Source organism: Cyclopterus lumpus, chromosome 21 (assembly GCF_009769545.1).
Source record: "Cyclopterus lumpus isolate fCycLum1 chromosome 21, fCycLum1.pri, whole genome shotgun sequence".
NCBI classification, from domain to species: Eukaryota; Metazoa; Chordata; class Actinopteri; order Perciformes; family Cyclopteridae; genus Cyclopterus; species Cyclopterus lumpus.
The window spans coordinates 5,859,005-5,877,843 of record NC_046986.1 but is presented as its reverse complement, the minus strand read 5'-3'; the positions used below and the strand labels follow the sequence as shown (position 1 = coordinate 5,877,843).

Below are 18,839 nucleotides of genomic sequence, written 5' to 3'. Positions count from 1 at the left end.
CCTGTTTCATTTACACACTGTATGAAGAGGAAACTGCTCTCAAATCGACTTGACGTCAGATAACGAAGTATGACATACATATCAGATTCACAACAAGAGCGTTTTGTCAAGTATTTATTGAAGTTAGTAGTATATTGAACAGGCATCAACAGAGCCACCTACGTTGTCTTCACTCTGGTCCTCGCTAAGTGTCCTCGGCGTCTCAACCACAGCCTCCCGAACAGGTGGTGCATTTCACAGCAAAGTCATCCGTGTTTAGTCTTTAACAACATCCCATAAAAAGAACGCGACAGAGAGGCTAAGCGATGGAAATGTGTATTTCCTAGTGAGTCGACTTGGGTCCTGAGAGGCCGCTCCGACGACACATCTGCCTCACGCACGCAAACAAAAAAACATTTAATGAAAAAAACAGTTAATTCTAAAAACAGTTAATCTCGCACACCGGCCCCTGTGGTTAATCGAAACGTTGTTATTCTGTAAAATCTCCGGAGAAAGCTATATTTTATTTTGAAAGAATTGCAACCGGACGTGTTTCAAAATCTCGTTTTGCGAAGCCAGACTTGATTATCGCGAGAGTAGAGTCCGATCTCGGTACGTCTGTAGCCGTTTCCCAATACTTTATATTCCCCCCATTCTGCCTGCCAAGGAAGTGAATTACCGGGTAACACTGAGCGAGTAACCGTCGTTTCTCCCGGTTCCGAGTGTAAAATGAAAGCGGTGATTCTCGCCGCCGGCTACGGGACCAGGCTCCAGAGGGACGTGGCGGCCGACAGCACCGGGAAGTTCGCTCACCTGTCCGGGACCGCCAAGCCGCTGCTGCCGGTGGGACGGTGCGCCCTGATATCCCACTGGGTCCGCGCGCTCACCGCCTCCGACTGCGTGGACCGCATTTATGTCGTCGTGAGTAACGGAACGTCGTCGGTAAACTTGTATTCAGAGGGCCATTAAATATGATGCATAGAACCGTGACATGTTACATTATCCTCTAATAATGCACCAATAATAAAATCATATGTAATGTCTAAAAGTAGCCATTCTGCATAATAAGTACTTTTTTACGCAAAATATAATAAAATAAATAGTACTAATTATTATTTAAGCCAATAATAAAATCATATGTAATGACTAAAATGTATTGTCTAAAAGAAGCCATTCTGCATAATGAGTATTTTTTCCAATTTAATAATAATAATAAAGTATTATTACTATTTTTATTCAATTTTTCGTCATCATACCAATGTATTTGTTAAGTCAATAATAACATATGTAATGACTAAAATGTAATGTCTAAAAATAAGCTATTCTGCATAATGAGTACTTTTTCTATTTAATAATAAGAATTAGTACATTTTGCAGTAATCATACCAATGTATTTGTTAAGCCAATACAGACTTGTTTGCCTTAAGGACCAGGGCCATCCCATAATATGCAGGTATACACTTGGACTGAGAATGATTGACCCACTCTGTTCCAACACTCGAGCGCCCACTTTCTCTCCACAGACTAACGCCGTCTACCTCGCCGCTTTCGAAGAGTGGGCGTCACATTTCACAAACGTCGAGATCCTCAGCGATCGGACGACGAGCAACGATGTAAACGCACGTTTTCACCATCACAACAACATATTGTACACACGTTTCTGTTTCTTTTATACCTCTGACTCTATTCCACCAAGGGGCGCCTTGGAGCCGTCGCCTGCCTGCAACTTGCAGTAAAGCACTTCGAAGTAGAAGACCATGTCCTCATAATTGGGGGGTAAGTGCCCCTCCTCCCTCCCGAGTTGACACTATGTCCCCGATTCTGCCAGATTCACACAACTCCCTTTTTCATCCGTTACAGTGACACCCTCTTCAAAAAAGGATTTTAGCCTCAGCAAAGTAAAAGAGAGGTTTTCTGACCTCCAAGCAAAGAGCGAGGACAGCTGTCTGGTGCTCTCGTACCAGTGCGACGAGCAGGGTGAGTAGAGGAGGTTCGGCTCTCGGCACGACCTCGTGGAAGTCTCACCCCGAAGTTTCAAACACGGCTCGTGCTCGCAAATCACTTCTGCATTGTGTGCGTCTTTGTCAGACACTCGTAAATACGGGATATTGGAAGTAGACGGCGATCTCCGCGTCCTCTGTATGAAGGAGAAGCCTCGTCCTACCGAGACAAAGTCGAGGAGAGCAGTAAGTTCACTCCCGACGACACCAGTCGCTCGGCTCTTTGGTTGCAGATGCTCTGCAGCGATTGGCTAATGTTTCCGGCTCATAAGACGTCAGAAGACACTTGGCATCTACCCCAAAGATGGGGCTTCATGGTCTTCACCGAGTTTAAGTATTTAGCTCTCAGTGAAATACATAAGAGCACATGTACAAACATGTTGTCATAATATTTCATATAGCAATATAAAAATCTGAAATAACGACTGGCTACCAATTATTCTGTCCGATGCGATGACCCTCTAATTAATAGGTGACATGTTCGTGATACATGTGAAGTTTACTGGTATTCTTATGAGACGCCCCACATGTACAGTATACATCTACACCACTTTGGAGACAATAACTTCTTGCATTTGTTTTTCAGTGTCCATGTTTCTATGTGTTTTCAAAGAAAAGCCTTCCTCTGTTGGATACCTTTCTTGAGGAAAAGAAGGTACATTTAATAATCAAAAGTACGACATGCGATGTTAATCGTTTTTATTTATTTACTTTTAATACTCATCTTGTTGTTTCCATAGGAGGCTCCTATTGATGAGAAAGACGCCCCGGGGAACTTTGTGTCTTGGCTCATTCCAAGGTAATTTCTGCCGGACCCTCAAGAGTCCGGGATCAGCATCGTTATGCAAATCTATTTGTAATTCCGCTTTGTGGTGACCGGCCGGTCCTCTTTTTTTTCTTTTAAAACTTTCTATACACGTAAAAAATTATGTACTCAGCTAAAACAAATACTTTAAAAATCAATTTGTCACGTGTATTTCTCAATAAATTATACTTTATTGTTTAGTTTTTTTACTTTCAGAGAGCCAGTATACATTCATCAGATTTCTGGGCGTTTCGACGTTGGAAACTTGCCTTCCTATATTGAATGTGACCTCTACTTCAGAGAGAAACTTCAAGACGCTGGCTCTTACATGGTGTAGGAACTGGGAACTGGACAAAAACACCATATTTATGCAACGATAACTAATCAAATGGCCAATTTCAAGAATTGTAACTGTAAATAAGCCTTTAAATATGAATTGTACTGCAAGGGATTTTCTAATGAACATTTTCCATTAATATGTTTATTTTTTTATATACATTATTTGCATTAAAACCAATGATTTGTCTACTCGGTGAGCAGTCTTGTGCATCTGTCAGAGGCCTTTTCATGGCGGGCCTCCATCTTTGCGATGCGGGATCCGAACTGCATGGCTCTCTTGGGCAGGACGGCCGACTGGCCGAGGCCCAGCCGCTTCGCCGTGAGCCTCAGGAGGAGCTTCTCCCCGACGCCGCGAGGAAGCGACAGGTCCGCCTTCTCCCACACGGGCAAAGAATTCAAGTGGCTCACCACGTCCTTGTCCAAGTAGGGAAATCTGAAGGCAGTTATGATTGTGATTTACTCGCCGCGTACACCTTTTTACCCTCAAGAGGAGAAACGCTGATTCCTGAAACCTGACTTTTTGCTGCACAGCCACACACACACACACACACCACTTCCTCTGTTCCGTAAGGATAAAGTCTTAAAAGATGAAGCCTGTCTCATACTTAAAATCAGGATCAGTTAACTGTCTGAATAAAGTACCCGGAGAAACTGAACTAAATGTGCAATTTCAAGACATCCCGTTTTGGCTCTGGTAACGTGCACAACCCTTACCTAGCCTCTTTCCCATGGTCCCCGATCACTCGGTCATCTCTGCCCAAATTCCTGGACGGGATCCGCCTAGCTCCATTTCCAGTTCCTGGATCAGCCCCTCGTGTCCCGACGCTGTAAATCGGACTCTGTGTCTGGAGTAACCGGCCAGCTGCTCGTCCGCCCCGATTCCTGTCAAAACCACCTGCGGTCGTGGAAAAAGGTAAACACGGTCAATGTGGTCGTTTTGAGGATTGGGAAACATATCTCAACTTAAGATATGACGCATCGATGTCGACTAATCAATTAATTGATTTAATCAATTAGTCTGTAAAACTGATCTTGTGGTTAGCAGAGTTGTGCTCGTGCGTTTCTTGGAAATAAGTCATTCGGCATATTATTTTTAAAAAAACGACTAATCGACTAAAGAAGTTTTAAGTCGACTACGACCAAATTGACTAATTAAGTCGACTACGAGGGGGCGGTCCTATTAATATCAAATTTACTTTTTATCCTTCAGCACTGACACCAGTGTAGTAGCGCATGGAACACTTGCATCAAATCCCCTAAAAAGATATTTTAAAAGTTCAATAGAGCTCAGAAGTTTTTGACTCATGTACCTTTGCCGACGACGTGAAGGGCCTCGGGTCACCGTGCCCCGTGACGTACCCGATCCCTCTTGCTGCGAACCACACGGCGCAGCCAATGCTGTCATCGAGCACCGTCTCCAGCAGATGCACCAAATGGCAAACGCGCTCCTGGCGCATTTTTTTTTTTTCATATTGAGAGGGCACACGTACGAGGCCGGACCGGTTCATGACGGTGGTGCAGCCGCTGGGGACCGACTCCAAAACAGCCGGACTGTTCCTCGAGACAAGATCGCGTCCCCCGTGAGCCCAGGGATAAACCTCAAACGTCACGCAGCCAGCTTCTGCTACCGCCTTCAGGTCGACCCTGTACACACCAACCGCCGGGACTTCCTGCCAAGAAGACTGCGTAGGTCCAGATTCACGGGCCGCCACAGAAGTCAGGGTCAAGGCGTTGACCTCTGCATCAAATGTCCACAGCAAACTCCGCCTTCCAAGGAAGTCTCTGCCGAACCAGAGGTAGTCTCCAGCCTTCTGGTGGTAAACAAATGCCCACGGCCCACATAAAGTGGACAGGACGGACAGAATCTCCGAAGGGCCGTCACAGGATGATAGACGCTGAGAGACAACGGCCGTGTCATTTTCCTCTGGCATCACCGGGAGACCTCCGAAAATCTCCCCGTTCCACACCAGAACATTCCCAGTGTGGTCTTGAACCGGCTGAGGGGTAAGAAGACCCTTCATGTGGAGAATGTGGGCATCTGTGCCTCCGACTGTGACGTCCTGGCTCGAGTCGGGCCCCCTTCTCTTCAAACGCTCATGAACCGCTTCGCTCCACGCACACCGAGCGGCCGACAGACTCAACAGACAAAAGATGCCGCACATTGTCGCGGTGAAGGTCCGTCTCACATATCCTGCAGGTCCTTTTTCATGTTATCGAGTTCCTCTGGAGAAAGGAAAATACCCATTATGATCACATTTTTCAGTGAGATAAGACAAAACGCAGCTAGTTTATCTATTAAAAATGATTAAAAAATTACTTTTACATGAACCCAGTGTCTGACCTCTGTCTGCTCGGAAGTATAAGTTACTGTTCCTCTGCTGGATGTAGACTTTCTGGGGGGGGGGGGGATAATGTATACAAAAATGTACATTAATACACAAAATGCAATTTCTGGAGAAAATAATTTAAAAGATTGCTCAACAATTTGCGTCCAACAACTCAGGAAAAAAAGGTTTAACTAAGAGAGTTCCTATCCATAGTTTGCAAGGCATAACCACAGTTAAAAAATATTTAAAAAAAGAATAAATATGTAAATTCGAGGTACAATTGGCTCCACCCACCCTGTTTTTCTTCAGATTGGAGAGCTCATCCACGACAACCTTCTGCTCCTTTATCTGAAAGTTATCAAAAATAATTAATTTACAGAGCTGACGAAATGGAAACAACTAATTAAAATGATCAAGAGTCCCGTTTTTACGCTATAACTTTCCAACATGGCCGCCCAGTTCAAAGTTCAAAGTTAGCTTTATTGTCACTTCTTCCATTTGTGCAAACATACAGAAGATCTGAAAGTACGTTTCTCTCTTGTCCAACATAAAGTGATTGTAGTAATAATAATAATAATAATAATAATAAAAGTAATAAAGTGCAAACAGCTAACAACAACAACAACAACAACAAAGAACATGTAAACAATATATAAAGCAGCATTTGACATATGAGTCTACTTTAGGAGTGGGAGAGTGGGGAGAGAGTTCAGCTTCCTGACAGCCTGGTGGATGAAGCTGTTTGACAGTCTGGTGGTGCGAGCCCGGAGGCTCCGGTATCTCCTCCCAGAGGGCAGGAGGCTGAAGAGACCGTGTGAGGGGTGGCAGGAGTCGCTCACAATCATGGTCACTTTGCGGGTGAGGCGGGTGTTATATATGTCCTGCAGGGAGGGGAGGGGGGGGAGTGAGGCACCGATGATGCGTCCAGCTGCGTTCACTATGCGCTGCAGGGCTTTCCTGTTGTAGTCAGTGCAGCTTCCGCCCCACACAGTGATGCAGTTGGTCAGGATGCTCTCAATGGTGCCACGGTAAAAGGTGCACATGATGGGTGGGGGGGTTCTTGCCTTCCTCAGCTTCCGGAGGAAGTAGAGGCGCCTCTGTGCTTTCTTTGCCAGGGATTTTGTGTTGGCTGTCCAGGAGAGGTCTTCACTGATGTCCACCCCCAGGAATTTGGTGCTGCTCACTCTCTCTATGACAGCACCATTGATGGTCAGTGGTGGGTGTTCAGTGTGGCCTCTCCGGAAGTAGACAACAATCTCCTTGGTCTTGCTGTTGTTTAGAAGGAGGTTGTTGTCTCCGCACCACGTGGTCAGAAGACTGACCTCCTTCCTGTAGTGAGTCTCATCATCCTTGGTGATGAGACCAACCAGAGTTGTGTCGTCTGCAAACTTGACCATGTGGTTGGTGCTGTAGGTGGTTTTGCAGTCGTGAGTCAGCAAGGTGAAGAGCAGTGGACTGAGCACACAGCCCTGAGGGGCCCCTGTGCTCAGTGTGATGCTGCTCGAGGTGTTGTTGCCCACACGTACTGCTTGTGGCCTCTCACTGAGGAAGTCCAGCAGCCAGTTACACAGCGAGGTGTTGAGCCCCAGCTGGTCAAGTTTGCAGATGAGTTGTTGTGGGATTATGGTGTTGAATGCTGAACTAAAGTCTATGAACAGCATTCTCACATATGAGTCTTTTGTGTCCAGGTGGGTGAGGGCTGGGTGGAGAGCAGAGCAGATTGCATCCTCCGTGGACCGTTTGGCACGGTATGCAAATTGGAAAGGGTCCAGAGTGGGTGGGAGAATGGATTTGATATGTGACATGACTAGTCGTTCAAAGCACTTCATTATTATGGGGGTAAGTGCCACTGGACGATAGTCATTAAAGCCGGACGGAGTGGGTTTCTTTGGCACAGGTATGATGGTGGTGGCCTTGAAGCACGTTGGAACAACAGCTTGTCTCAGAGAAGTGTTAAAGATATCCGCAAGGACATCCTTAAGCTCCTCTGCGCAGTCCTTCAACACACAACCAGGGATGTTGTCTGGACCTGTTGCCTTGCGGGTGTCCTCTTCACGCTAGCAGCAGACAGGCACAGGACCTGATCGTGGGGAGGGGGTGGAGTCTTGCATGGACGTGTGCCGTTTTGTGCTTCAAACCGTGCAAAGAAGCTGATGAGGTCATTTAACAGAGAGATGTTGTTGTCGCAGGTCTGTGGCTTGGGTTTGTAGTCCGTAATGGTCTGAATGCCCTGCCACAGGCTCCGTGTATCTCTGCTGTCTCTGAAGTGCGAGGTTATCTTGTTTGTGTAGTCTTGTTTTGCCTTCCTGAGGCCGTGGGACAGGTTGGCTCTCGCTCTTCTCAGGCCAGTTTCATCCCCGGCTCTGAAGGCCTTGTTTCTGGCCCTCAGCAGCCGATGGACTTCCCCTGTCAGCCACGGCTTCTGGTTAGCCCGAGTGGTGATGGTCTTTATGTGGGTCACATCATCCATGCACTTACTGATGTAAGAAGTAACAGTGTATGTGTGGTGGTTGTATGTGGCTGCTTGCTTAAACATACCCCAGTCTGTTGAGTCAAAGCAGTCCTGGAGAGCGGAGGAGGCCCCCTCTGGCCACACCCGGACCTGCTTCAGAACCGGTCTAGAGACTTTCACTCTGGGTCTGTATGCTGGCATTAGCATGACGGTGATGTGGTCAGAGAGTCCAATGTGGGGTAGGGGGGAGGTCTTGTACGCTCCTTTGTGGTTAGTGTAGACCAGGTCCAAAATGTTGTCTCCTCTTGTTGGGAAGTCAACGTGCTGATGCAGTTTGGGAAGGACAGTCTTGAGGTTTGCATGGTTGAAATCACCAGCGAGGATGGTGAAGCCGTCTGGGTGGGCTGTCTGTTGTTCACTGATAGCCTGGTACAGTTCACACAGTGCCTCGTTTCTGTCACTGATGTTGGGGGTGGGGGGGATGTAAATAGCAACTACATTACATTACATTACATGTCATTTAGCTGACGCTTTTATCCAAAGCGACTTACAATAAGTGCATTAAACCATGAGTCCAAACTCAGAACAACAAGAATCAAGCAAGTACAATTTCTTCAATAAAGTTAAACTACAAAGTACTATCCGTAAGTGCCATTTAAGTGCTACTAAAGTGCTATCGGTAAGGGACATTTAAGTGCTACTACGGCATTTAAGTGCTACCTATTCAAGGTATAGTCGAAAAAGATGTGTTTTTAGTTTGCGCCGGAAGATGTAGAGACTTTCTGCTGTCCTGATGTCAATGGGAAGCTTGTTCCACCAATGAGGAGCCAGCACAGCAAACAGTCGTGATTTAGCTCGAAGTGAAGGAGCTACAAGCAGATTGGCAGAAGCCGAGCGAAGTGAACTAGCAGGATCGCTGTAAATTCCCTCGGCAGATAAAAAGGACGGCACCTTATAATCATGAACTCCGCCAGTGGAGAGCAGTGTTTACATACCACGACAGCGTCCCGACACCATGCATCCAGTGTGTAAACACACACCCCTCCGCCGCGGGTCCTCCCTCCTTTGACGAGGGCTCTGTCTGCTCGGTGGCATGTTAGCTGCTCGAGTTTCACAGCGGAGTCGGGGATGTTGTCATTTAGCCATGTTTCCGTGAAAAGAAACACACAGCAGTTCCTCACGTCTCGCTGCGCCGTCCGCAGCAGTCGTATGTGGTACATTTTATTGTCCAAGGATCGCACATTAGCCATGATAATGGATGGTATGGCTGGGCGAGTTGGGCTAGCCGCTAGCCTAGCTCGGATACCTCCGCGCTTTCCCCTCTTCTGCTTCCTCTCACACCGCTTGGTGTAAAATGGCTGTTTACACAGTGCCACTCTTCAACAGAGATTTATTTTCTCATATGTCATGTTGTGCTGTGATACTTTGAACAGAAGAGGATTAGGGCTACACAATTATTTAAATTCTGATTTCAAAATTCGGACTTAATCGGACTTCCTTTGTCCCCAATCCTCTTCCATAACTTTGTCATGTTTTGTCGCAGTTTATAGCATTTTAGATAACACGCACCATATTTTGCTACACGTCGATTAAAATCAGCTCTTTACACTCAGTGACAACCTAACATTTGCACAAACCACTAACTTCACATCAGAGTGGCATCATCCGCTTTTTCTATTTTTTAGATGCAGTTGATAAAAGATAAACCATTCCCAGAGCTGTCACCATACATACATATTTATATTATATTAGGCTAGTAGTTGCTGCTAGATGCTAAAGACAAGAGTGTGTATGAAAAATAACCTTTATATCAAGTAAATAAAACTGAGGGTTGTTCATGTTTTCCAGTCATATGAATCTAGGCCCTGTGTTGTTTCCACCAAGGTGGACCATTTACTCAGGCGATGAGTGAAATAAGGAAATCAACAATGTGGATTCAGTATAACAATGGTGTGTGGGAATGAACTAAAAAGTGATCCTTGTAAAAAATAATATAGATTTTGCCTGTTGGCAGCGACAGGGGGTGTTTGGGGGAGGGGAGAGGATTACTCATTCAATAAGCATGCAGGGGTTCAAACCTTCCATCCACATGTGGTACAAATACACTAAATATATTTATATATATGATGTATAAATGTTCCAAAAATAACACACTTTAAATATACTTGTGATAAGTAGGACTTCAAGTATACTCAAGTATGCTAAGATTAAATATACTTAGTGTACTTTTCTTTCTCCTTTGTGGGCACCACGGGCTGCTTTTCCACCACCAGAGCGCTGCAAAGCAAGAAAAACAACAAACAAACAAACAAACAAACCCCACCAAATCAGGCCGAGGTGTTTACAAGGCAGCTGTTCTTTCTCAAAACACTGACCTGATGCATCAAGTTGATCTTTATTGCTGAACACAATATTATGCATTTGCCCTCTACGTCCTCTAGTCTGAATGAGCATAATTATAAACGCACGTTTTTAAGCACGTTACAACTCCTTCATAGTGTCGTATTGCTTTTCAGAGAATTATGATGATAAATTCAAAGTAGATGCAAAAGTATACGTATGTACAATATATTATGTTGAACATTGTTGCTCCTGGATGGATCACAGCCAACCCAATTCTTTTCAACTATTTGTACTTTTACTTTCAATACTTAAGTACATTTAATATCAGAAAATTACTTTTGATACTTAAGTACAGTAAATATCAGATACTTAGGTGAGTTAGGTACTTAGGTGACTTTCACTTTAACTGGAGTCCTTTTCCAATAAGGTATTGCTTTTGGGTACACTGCTTGATCCCCACTTTTCCCCTAGACTAAAAAGAGAGCATAACACTAGTCTAACGTGATCGTTTTGTACCTCCTGGTCTAACGTGACCTTTTCTTATTTCCCAGTTATTTTCTGGTCTAACGTGACTTTTTAATTGTTGGTCTAAGGTGACCCGTTTCTTAATTCTTGGTCTAAGGTGAACCGTTTCTTAATTCTTGGTCTAAGGTGACCGTTTCTTAATTCCTGGTCTAAGGTGACCCGTTTCTTAATTCCTGGTCTAAGGTGACCGTTTCTTAATTCCTGGTCTAAGGTGACCCGTTTCTTAATTCCTGGTCTAAGGTGAACCGTTTCTTAATTCTTGGTCTAAGGTGACCCGTTTCTTAATTCCTGGTCTAAGGTGACCGTTTCTTAATTCCTGGTTTAAGGTGACCCGTTTCTTAATTGTTGGTCTAAGGTGACACGTTTCTTAATACCTGGTCTAAGGTGACCGTTTCTTAATTGTTGGTCTAAGGTGACCCGTTTCTTAATTCTTGGTCTAAGGTGACCGTTTCTTTTGTTATTTTATGCAGCAACAACTTATCCTGTCAGCAGAAAAATGGCTTGATATGAATATAACATGTTGATAAAGTCCATGTCGTACAATTTATAAGAAATAAGAGATATCTGGAAATATCTCTACTGAGATTACAGCTATAGCTCTGGGCTCACCAGCAATGTTTAACTTTTGACTTTTTGTGGATTAAAAATCATATTAAAGTAAAAAAATGAAAGAAAAGATTAATTTTCTTTTTACATTTTATTATTTTCAAAGCAGCAGCAGCAGCAGCTCCTGACCCATCCCGAGCTCTCTAAGAAAACGAGAAAAAAACTCCCCAAAATGGGAAGAAATCTCGGAAGAGGCAATTCAAAGAGAGATCCCCTCTTCTCGGACGGATGGGCCTGTCCCTGGATCTGAAAAATAAGACAATTGTTAGAACATAAATAATATAATGTGAGTCAAATTAAAACAGCTATCTATCTATAGTGTAGTTTATGTTTAAATGTAAATTAAGACGTGTGTGTGTGTGTGGTGTGATACTATCTCAGCCACGGGTGATTCCTCAGTTGCTCCAGGGTGAAACGCTGATCCGGGTCCACATGCAGGCAACTCTGGGGGGACGTGGGTACCTAAAATATACAGACATAATAAAAAGACAGTGAGGAGGAATATTATGTATTACTATTATAGATAAATATACCAGTATCATATTTGTGGTATTGAGAACCGATTGTTCTTGGGTGTTTCGGCCTTTAATCACTAAACACCCTCAACAAAGGTGGCCAGCTAAAGGGTGATCAAGCCTTGGCTTGTGTCCCATGCCCAATTAAGATTTCCCACGGGACTATGCAAGGCAGGGGCGTCCACTTCCCTGAGCCAGCCCTACAGCTGACCGCATACCTCATATGCCCTCCTCAAGTTGGAGGGATCTGAATTGGGTTCCCCTGTGGGGGTGGGGGGGTCATGAAGTTATAGCCCAGCAAGGGTCCTTCCGTTTGATCCAGATCCACTGGCTGCCTCTTTCAGCTGCTTGAGAAACTGCTCTGATGGTCCGGCCCTTTATAGTAGAGATTATTTGAGGCCCGACGACATTATGGGATTTATGGTAATGTTTCTCCTGTCCAACAGGGAAATGCCAGAGATTGAACAATCTTACGGTTTGGGCAGCGCTTCGGCTCCTGGCTGCAGTCTGCCATATTTATATTATAATTAGCTGAATACGTGATTGGTCAATCAGTGTTGAGATGTCAACAGCGTCTTCATTGTTAGGGTCAGCTTGGATGTCGGCCTGCAACATCTGCTGCTGCAATGTTTTGCACGGTGCATCGACACTAAAATGGTACCGCGGTACCCGTACGTTAAAAACAATACGATTTTGCATATTTTTTGTATCGATGCTTAATTAAAATAGCGCGCAATCAGAGCAAAATGGTAAAAAGGGAACCATACAGATGTTTTATGTATTACTATTATAGATAAATATACCAGTATAATATTTGTGGTATTGAGGACCTATTGTTCTTAAAACGTTTATTATTATTATTACCGTACAAGTTTTTTTGCCGCAATCTATGTTCTTAATCAGATCAGTTTATAATTTTGGTCAAATCAAAAGACGTTTATAAAAGCTTAAAGGTTCCATCAAACGACTCCATGTCATGCTGTCTGCACGCATTGACTGCAAGGGGAGACCGTTTTCATTATTATCTTGCTGTATTATTACTAATATTAATGCCATTTGTTAAGTGTTCAAAAGGCTGGGCAGGAACAAAATGGTAAAAAGGGAACCATACAGATGTTTTATTTATTACTACTATAGATAAATATACCAGTATCGTATTTGTGGTATTGAGAACCTATTGTTCTTAAAACGTTTATTATTATTATTACCGTACAAGTTTTTTTGCCGCAATCTATGTTCTTAATCAGATCAGTTTATAATTTTGGTCAAATCAAAAGACCGTAGTTATAAAAGCTTAAAAGGTATGTTGTTCAGATCTTTTGAGTCATCTTGACATGAAATGACGGGACCGGCCCTTTATAGTAGAGATTATTTGAGGCCCGCTGCTATTATGGGATGTACGGTAATGTTTCTCCTGTCCAACAGGGAACTGCCAGATATTGAACAATCTTACGGTTTGGGCAGCGCCTCGGCTCCTGGCCGCAGTCTGCCTATATTCATATTATAATTAGCTGAATACGTGATTGGCTGAATTGTATATTGATCAGATCTTATGAGTCATATTGACTGGAAATGACGGATGACGTTTTGATCCGGCCCGCCGAGTATTATTAATTATAAATTATAGTAAAGACCGCTGTAACGCTTCGTACCCTCGGGGCTGCGTGTGCGCGCTCCTGCAGCAGAACACGGCAGGTTAAAGAGCGCCGTCACGCTTTCTGCTGCACACAAACAGCCTGAAAGAGCTGAGCAATAAATGAGCATTAAGAAACATCGATGCTGGTCTGTTGCCGTCATCGTGCTTCAGGAAACTCAAGTCGGCTCCTGGCCGCAGTCTGCCCATATTTTATAATAATTAGCTGAATCGTGTATTGATCAGATATTTTTAGTCATCTTGACTTGAAATGACGGGACCGGCCCTTTATAGTAGAGATTATTTGAGGCCCGCCGACATTATGGGATGTACGGTAATGTTTCTCCTGTCCAACAGGGAAATGTAAGAGATTGAACAATCTCACGGTTTGGTCAGCGCCTCGGCTCCTGGCCGCAGTCTGCCATATTTATATTATAATTAGCTGAATACGTGATTGGCTGAATCGTGTATTGATCAGATCTTTTTAGTCATCTTGACTTGAAATGATGGGACCAGCCCTTTATAGTAGCGAGATTATTTGAGGCCCGCTGCTATTAATGGATTTACGATAATGTTTCTCCTGTCCAACAGGGAAATGCAAGAGATTGAACAATCTCACGGTTTGGGCAGCGCCTCGGCTCCTGGCCATATTTATATTATATCGAGGAGAAGATCCGGATGCGACGTTCTGATTATTGTCTTCACCTTGAATTGTGCGTAAAAGCAACATGAATGAACTGACGGTAGAGAGACAGTCATATTTAAATAAGACAGCAGCAAGATGATAGGCTAACCATATCATTGTTTCCTTGTGCTTATTGAATAGAGTGGACCAGCTGATCTGCGCGGCTGGTGTTACGATGACAGCGGGTAAAAATTGATTGGCAGACGTATGAGGAATAAATAAATGAAGACGTGTGTGCGTGTGTTTGTGTGTGTGATGCTATCTCAGCCACGGGTGATGCTTCAGCTGGTACAGAGTGAAACGAATATCCGGGTCCGCACATAAGGACGCCTCAAAGAAATCTTTGCCATCTGTAGAGAAAGGAGAAGAATGGGTGAGGTCATGTGATCCATCGCAACGTGAACTCAAATGAACAGATTTTTGTGTTTATGTTTTTCTTACCTTTGGAAAGCCAACTGGTCTCATTCAGCTCCTGAAAGGTCATCTCCGGTGTAGATGCCGCCTTGTGTCGCATGAAGAACAGGACCATTCCGATCTGGTATACTGTCGAGGGTCCCGCTTTGTACTCCTCCCGACTGGACCACTCTGGGGGGATGTGAGTACCTAAAATATACAGACATAATAAAAAGACATTGAGGAGGAGGAAGAGCTTTGTTTCAATGTAAAAGTCCCCGATGGGTAAAGTTAATAAAGAGCAGGAGTAAAATTGGACTTCTTACCATAAAAGGTGTCAAAGGCGTCGTCTTCTTCGGCGAAGCAGCTCAGACCGAAGTCGATGACGCGAACTCGCGGCGCCTTCATGCAGGTCTCAATAAGGAGATTTTCCGGCTTGATGTCCCGGTGGAAAATGTGTTTCTCCTGCAGGTCAATGGCTACACTCACCAACTGCTTAATTATAACCTGAAAGACAAAAAAGAGAGAGTTGAGGGATCAGAGAGGATGCTTGGACATGTTTTCATGGCTGAGACTCTGAGATGACTACAGCAGCTTACCTTAACTTCCTTTTCTTTCAAGTGGCCTCCTTTGGATTCAATGTAGTTGGAGAGGTCTACGGCCGGCATCGGTCTCTCCAGCACCAGGATCAGCTCCTCGTCCACAATGTACCAGTCCAGCAGGTCAACGTGTGCTGAATGCCGCTCTGATTCGGCCTCTAGTTTCCTTAGCACAGCGACCTCCATGGGGATATGGAGCCCATCAGTGTCTTCGTGAAGGAGGAGATTTTCGTCTATGGTAATATGCTTAATAGCGACCTAAGGGAGATACAAACAAGACTTTTTGGTTACACTTCCTGACCGTACTCTGTGTGTGTCTGTGTGTGTGTGAAAGAACATGTGAAAAACTTACAGGAAGATTATCCTCTCTACGATAGCCAGCATACACGCATCCACATCCTCCTTCGCCAAGTTTCTTCTGCTGCCGGTACTTGGCCTTAAACATGGCTGACGAGTCTAGAACCGGTCCATCATCGGCGCTTCTCTCGCTCTGAGCCGCCTCGGGTGGGTTTCTGCTTTCTAGAGATGAGAGAAAAAACATCACAACATGAATTTACTGACGTTCACAACACGAACGAGGACAAAAACACAAGACGATCATTCGATGTCTCTTGAACCATTTATAGCAGAATAATAGTTAAAATATGGGGATATAGCTTACCAGTGTCCTCTGAGGTCGACGGCAACTCATCCTCACAGGAGATGGGGTCCAGTCTCCTGTTTTTCTCCCTCTGTACGCTTTCCCCATCTTCTATTCTTTTCCTCTTTTTTTGCCCAGGGACGGAGCTGGACGGCAACTCATCTTCACGGGGGATGGGGTCCAGGATGAGGTCCAGTCTCCTGCTTTTCTCCCTCTGTACGCTTTCCCCATCTTCTATTCTTTTCCTCTTTTTTTGCCCAGGGACGGAGCTGGACGGCAACTCATCTTCACAGGGGTTGGGGTCCAGGTGCCTGCTCTGTGGGCTTTCCCCATCTTGTGATTCTTCTCTATTCCTTCCTCCAGGGACGATGTCCTCCTCAGCGTAGAAGTGTTTTCCTAATACTTTCCCCATTACACCTGAAGACTGATGAAGACTTTTCTAACAAAAATAGTGTTTGTTGCTGGAAGGCTGGAGTTTATATATGGGAGCTGGCACCGAGCGTTCTATTGTGCCTTTTATGACGGGTTCTATGAAGTCACATTCTGTGACGTCACAGTGTTCCGAAATATGCAAATGAGGGTTTAGAGTAAATTCTGTGTGTACAGTTTATAAATGAACATGGAGGTATCCACTTGTTGTGGACATCCCATAAACGTCGGAACATCTAACGCCCTGGTGTCTGGGTTCATAACATCACCCGTAGGCTCACACAGCTCGGGGAATTTCACCGACTCCGCTTCCAGCGCTACGAGAGCAGCAGCAGCACAAACTGGCGGAGCATCTCAACACTGATTGGCCGGCGAGTTTCTCAACTGGCCGGCCAATCAGCGTTGAGATGCTCTGCCGGCGACGCGTTTGGTGTCAACGCCCATTGAGAACGGTGCTGCCACCGTGTGGTGAAATGAGGAATTACATCTTAACGTTTGTATTTATTTACTCTGACAGAGCTAGCGAGCCATAACTAACACATTATAAGACCGAATCTGCGGGCCGTATGAAATCTGACCGCGGGCCGGAATTTGGACATGCCTGGTCTAAGGTGACCGTTTCTTAATTCTTGGTCTAAGGTGACCCGTTACGGAATATGCAAATGAGGGTTTAGAGTAAATTCTGTGTGTACAGTTTATAATTAAAGATGGAGGTATCCACTGAATACATTCATACTGTGCATTCAATACTACATGTACAAGCACACAATACTTAATACTGACTCTGTAATACACCTTTTAAAAGGCACTTGCATTTGATACATACCCATATGTTATACAATCAAAAATTGCAGCTATCTATATAATAGTGTAAAGAGGTCATTTGGCCCCTATAAAGCTGAAAAGTTTAAGTCTGATTTGTTAAAATTCTTCAAATCTCTTGTGCAAAGTTTTACTCATGTGGACGAACTATTTTGCTGCATGAAATTGGTTTACCAAAGCCTTTGGTTCACAAGTGGTGGAATATATGAATAAAATAGTAGATACATGTAAATAAATGTCTAAACCCAAATTTCGTAACATCGTTTTTTGAGTAGAAGTCTTTTTCCGAAGCGTAAGGTGGGAGGTCCTTAGTGAATTGTGAAGTGTTCATTGGTTAGTTTCGCACAAAATATTGACGGACACACAAATTACGTTGAAGGTTGGAGCTCGACACAAACGTCACGTCCAAGCTCTTGGCTCTGTGCCGTTTTACCACAGAGATATGAATATACAGCTTGGTTGGCTGGGTGACATTAGTTGGCAGACTGGATAGCGGTACTGGGTAGGTGGAAACATTACATACAGGAGCTGAATCCTCACTTATGTCAGTGTCTGACACTGGAATAAACTGTCCTAACTGCAGACCTGAATGCAGCACCATAGGGGTGTGTGTGGGGTTGATGATGCGTGCAACAGTACAGCCATTTTCAGCAGTAGACAGCGTTCGGGCAACTGCTATACCATCCATCTCCGGTTGCCGGGGTTCAAGGCAGCCGCTGTAACTGCGTAGGAGGCCTGCATTGATTACAGGGGGAATCAGGGCAACTTTACAAATCATTTCACAGCGTGGGGGAACAGTCATGTTCTCCATTATTTGTGCTGTACAACTAGCAGGTGCTAGATCTCTTTGTCTAAGTAGGGGCAGGACCTCATCACCTAGATAGCACAGCCCCCTCCCCATATCTAAAATAACACTGTGAGGAGTGAGAAAGTCACAACCTAATATGACGCCTTGATTTACATTTCTGATGACTTGTACTTCGTGTTGCAGAGTTTGTGACCCTAGCTTAAAGGTGACATCTACCGTACCCAATGTATCCAAGCTTTGGCCAGTCACAACTTGTGACATGATGAATTTCTTTTTTATGGGTCTTCTTGCCAGAGAAGGTATTGACATTTTGGTCTGCTCACTTATAAATGAGATTGTAGAGCCTGTATCTAGCATGATGTGCATATCAGTGCCCTCAACAATTCCATTTACATAGGAGGTGACATCTTTACTTACAGTGGCGTCCGTTTTCACCATTTCAGTCAGGGGAATTTTCATATCTGTAACACCACTAGGGGTTGTCTGTTGTCGGATATTGTCTGGTATTTCGGTGAGTCTGACCTCTGGGGCTTCCCGGGAAGTAGCTGATGGTTGCCCCGCATCATCAGCTAGCGTCCGTTTCCCTGTTCAAATCTGTCCTGATCTTTGTAATCAGTGTTGGTGGGGCTTCGCTGACCTTTGTCCTCATACTCTTGGAATGACACATGTTTGGGACTTGGGCTTCGGCGACGCGAATCATAGTGATGTCTACTGGGAGAAGTTTGTCTCCATCTTCTTTCTCCGTGGGGGTCACAGGCATGGGCTGAGTAGTGAGTATCTCTGTAAGGCTGTCGGTACCTGTCAGGTTCTCTGTGGGTGAAATCCTGATGGTGGCGGTTTACATGAGGGTAGCGTTCTGGAGAAAAATTATGGGAACGTGAATATCTGGAAGGGGAATGCCCATAACCTGAGCTCCATGCCTTTGTGGGTCTCTCTGGG

At 44.6% G+C, this 18,839-nt stretch overlaps 2 protein-coding genes and 1 pseudogene across 2 annotated transcripts; 1 reads left to right on the top strand and 2 right to left on the bottom strand.

The window, feature by feature from the left end:
• Nucleotides 1-564: 564 nt before the first annotated feature.
• LOC117750120 lies at nucleotides 565-3,312 on the top strand. The gene is given in 9 exon segments (XM_034561083.1): nucleotides 565-900; nucleotides 1,503-1,592; nucleotides 1,676-1,755; nucleotides 1,840-1,852; nucleotides 1,854-1,956; nucleotides 2,068-2,165; nucleotides 2,566-2,634; nucleotides 2,720-2,778; nucleotides 3,001-3,312. Coding segments are annotated over 9 exon segments (825 nt in total). The 5' UTR covers nucleotides 565-708; the 3' UTR covers nucleotides 3,122-3,312.
• On the bottom strand, nucleotides 2,954-9,011 carry LOC117750119 (annotated as a pseudogene).
• A 5,430-nt stretch (nucleotides 9,012-14,441) lies between these two features.
• LOC117750440 (serine/threonine-protein kinase pim-2-like) lies at nucleotides 14,442-16,347 on the bottom strand. Its single transcript, XM_034561664.1, has 6 exons — nucleotides 15,863-16,347; nucleotides 15,554-15,720; nucleotides 15,202-15,459; nucleotides 14,929-15,109; nucleotides 14,651-14,812; nucleotides 14,442-14,559 (listed from the first exon to the last, which is right to left on the bottom strand). The coding sequence occupies exons 1-6, from the start codon at nucleotides 16,251-16,253 to the stop codon at nucleotides 14,468-14,470; spliced, it is 1,251 nt and encodes a 416-aa protein (XP_034417555.1). The 5' UTR covers nucleotides 16,254-16,347; the 3' UTR covers nucleotides 14,442-14,467.
• Between the last annotated feature and the right edge of the window lie 2,492 nt (nucleotides 16,348-18,839).

Bases quoted from the DNA above. Each gene is read 5' to 3' on its own strand.
- LOC117750440 (XM_034561664.1), bottom strand. From the start codon at position 16,253: ATGGGGAAAGTATTAGGAAAACACTTCTACGCTGAGGAGGACATCGTC. The intron at 15,721-15,862 runs GTAAGCTATATC...TCTCATCTCTAG, and splicing joins GTCGACCTCAGAGGACACTG to AAAGCAGAAACCCACCCGAG. The intron at 14,813-14,928 runs GTAAGAAGTCCA...TGTATATTTTAG, and splicing joins CGCCTTTGACACCTTTTATG to GTACTCACATCCCCCCAGAG.